Genomic DNA, 1,739 nt, shown 5'->3' on the forward strand with positions numbered 1-1,739 from the left:
ACATGAGAAAACCTATTATGTCAATTGCTCCTTCTCTGTCAGCCAAGGGGAAAAATTCGGAAGCTTTCTGCATCTGATTATAGTTATTAGTATCTGCTTATAGGGTTGTTTCCTTCTAAGAAGTCTGACTGTAATTGTGTCTCTGCAAATAACAAGGAACCTTGTTATGCCATACAAGCTAATTTTTTCCCCATCTGTTTCCTTTTCTGTTAACAAGGTCTGAGCACAGCTGCTCCTCCCGTTGTTATTGGGCCCTCTGTTCGACCAGATACAGTACCTCTGCCACCAGGAACGCACCTGCTCTTTGCCCAAAGCGGTAAAATTGAACATGTTCCACTAGAGGGAAACAATATGAATAAAAATGACGTAAAAGCCCTCTTGCATATTCCAGTAAGTAACGTACTATACTAGGTCCCTGTATTTTAGCAGACTTATAACAAAGATGAAACTGTTTGTCTCTGCAATTTGATAATTTAGGTTCCAAACTCAATTTTTACTCTTGATTAAAATTTCAGTATCCCATCACTTTGTCACTGAAAATTCCTCATCTGACTAGTCAAAAAGCCTAAAACTGAAGTATAGAAAAAATAATTTCGCTGTAAGAATAGCTCATAAGACAAAAATCTAATATTTGTGATCTCCCATGCCTCCAGAAACTCATCATATAAACTTTCCTACACTCACACTTCCATTGGCTTTCTGGCTGTGGTGTTAAAGCCTAGGAGACCTACAAGGGCATTATGTGGAGAGGCTGCCTTTTTTTCCTCCCCCCCTTTCCTCCCTCAAAGTTTGTTCCTAAGTCTTAATTTCTTCCTGTTTTTCAGTCAATTCTCTGCACTTCCTGGCTACAGATACATATGATTTTTTTTTTTTTTTTTTTGCTTCCTTCTCCATGTGCAAGCCCAGTGGGTGGTAAATCTTTTTTCTCCACAATTCTTACTACTGTCTTGAGAATCTCTTTTCCTTGAAAATGAATCCCTGATGCTGAGAACCTGTCTTTCCCATCGTCTGTGACACATGCCAACTCTTCTCATTTCCAGTTTTAAGGCATTCATTTGTTTTGCCTGAATCCTGGGATTTTTATTTTCATTCCAGTGTTACTGTATTTATAATGGAGAGCATTACCAGGTAGCACGCTGGCCTCTTTTTTTACATTACTATGAATATTTCCTAGACCAAATACTGACTAAATTACACAGATTCAGTTCAGTAAATATTACCACAAACTGTGCTGTGATGTAAGGGCAAAATCAAACTTTTGTCTTGTCTAAAGTGCTGCTGCAATAATGTAAAAATAAAGTAAACTATGGTATGCACAGTGGGGTAGTTAGGCTGATGTAGAGACATGATTCTGAATCCTTGCCAGCTAGTGTTATTATTTAATTGATCTAGCTTAAATGAATCAATAGAAGTATCTTCAGGAAAGAGCTTCCAAGAGATAAGATGCAGCTCTTCATTAAAACCATCAATTAAAATGGAACTTTCAGTCCCTGCTAACAGTATTGTCTCTGCTTGTGTTGTGTATTTATGAAGTGACAGTGTTTAGCAGCATAGAGGGGTTCAGATTGTTTTATAACCTACAGCAGTAATGTACGCTGATGAATAAGTGTATCTGTTTTTAATGCATGGTTTTTCGACCATCTTTCTAAGAAACTGCAAGTTAAAAAAGCAGCAAAGGTGATAAATCTGGGAATCCATGTAAAGTTACTGTTTTACCCTGAAAGTCTCTTTCATTTGCC

General features: G+C 37.5%; 1 protein-coding gene across 1 annotated transcript in view; it reads left to right on the top strand.

The window, feature by feature from the left end:
* Positions 1–1,739, top strand: part of NID1 (nidogen 1) — a gene marked incomplete at its 5' end in the record, with an annotated part of 47,223 nt that overhangs the window by 31,724 nt on the left and 13,760 nt on the right. Inside the window, 1 exon segment of the mRNA XM_010148384.1 lies at positions 218–390. Coding sequence (XP_010146686.1) covers positions 218–390 — 173 coding nt within the window.

Source organism: Eurypyga helias, unplaced genomic scaffold (assembly GCF_000690775.1).
Source record: "Eurypyga helias isolate BGI_N326 unplaced genomic scaffold, ASM69077v1 scaffold373, whole genome shotgun sequence".
Classification (NCBI taxonomy): Eukaryota; Metazoa; Chordata; class Aves; order Eurypygiformes; family Eurypygidae; genus Eurypyga; species Eurypyga helias.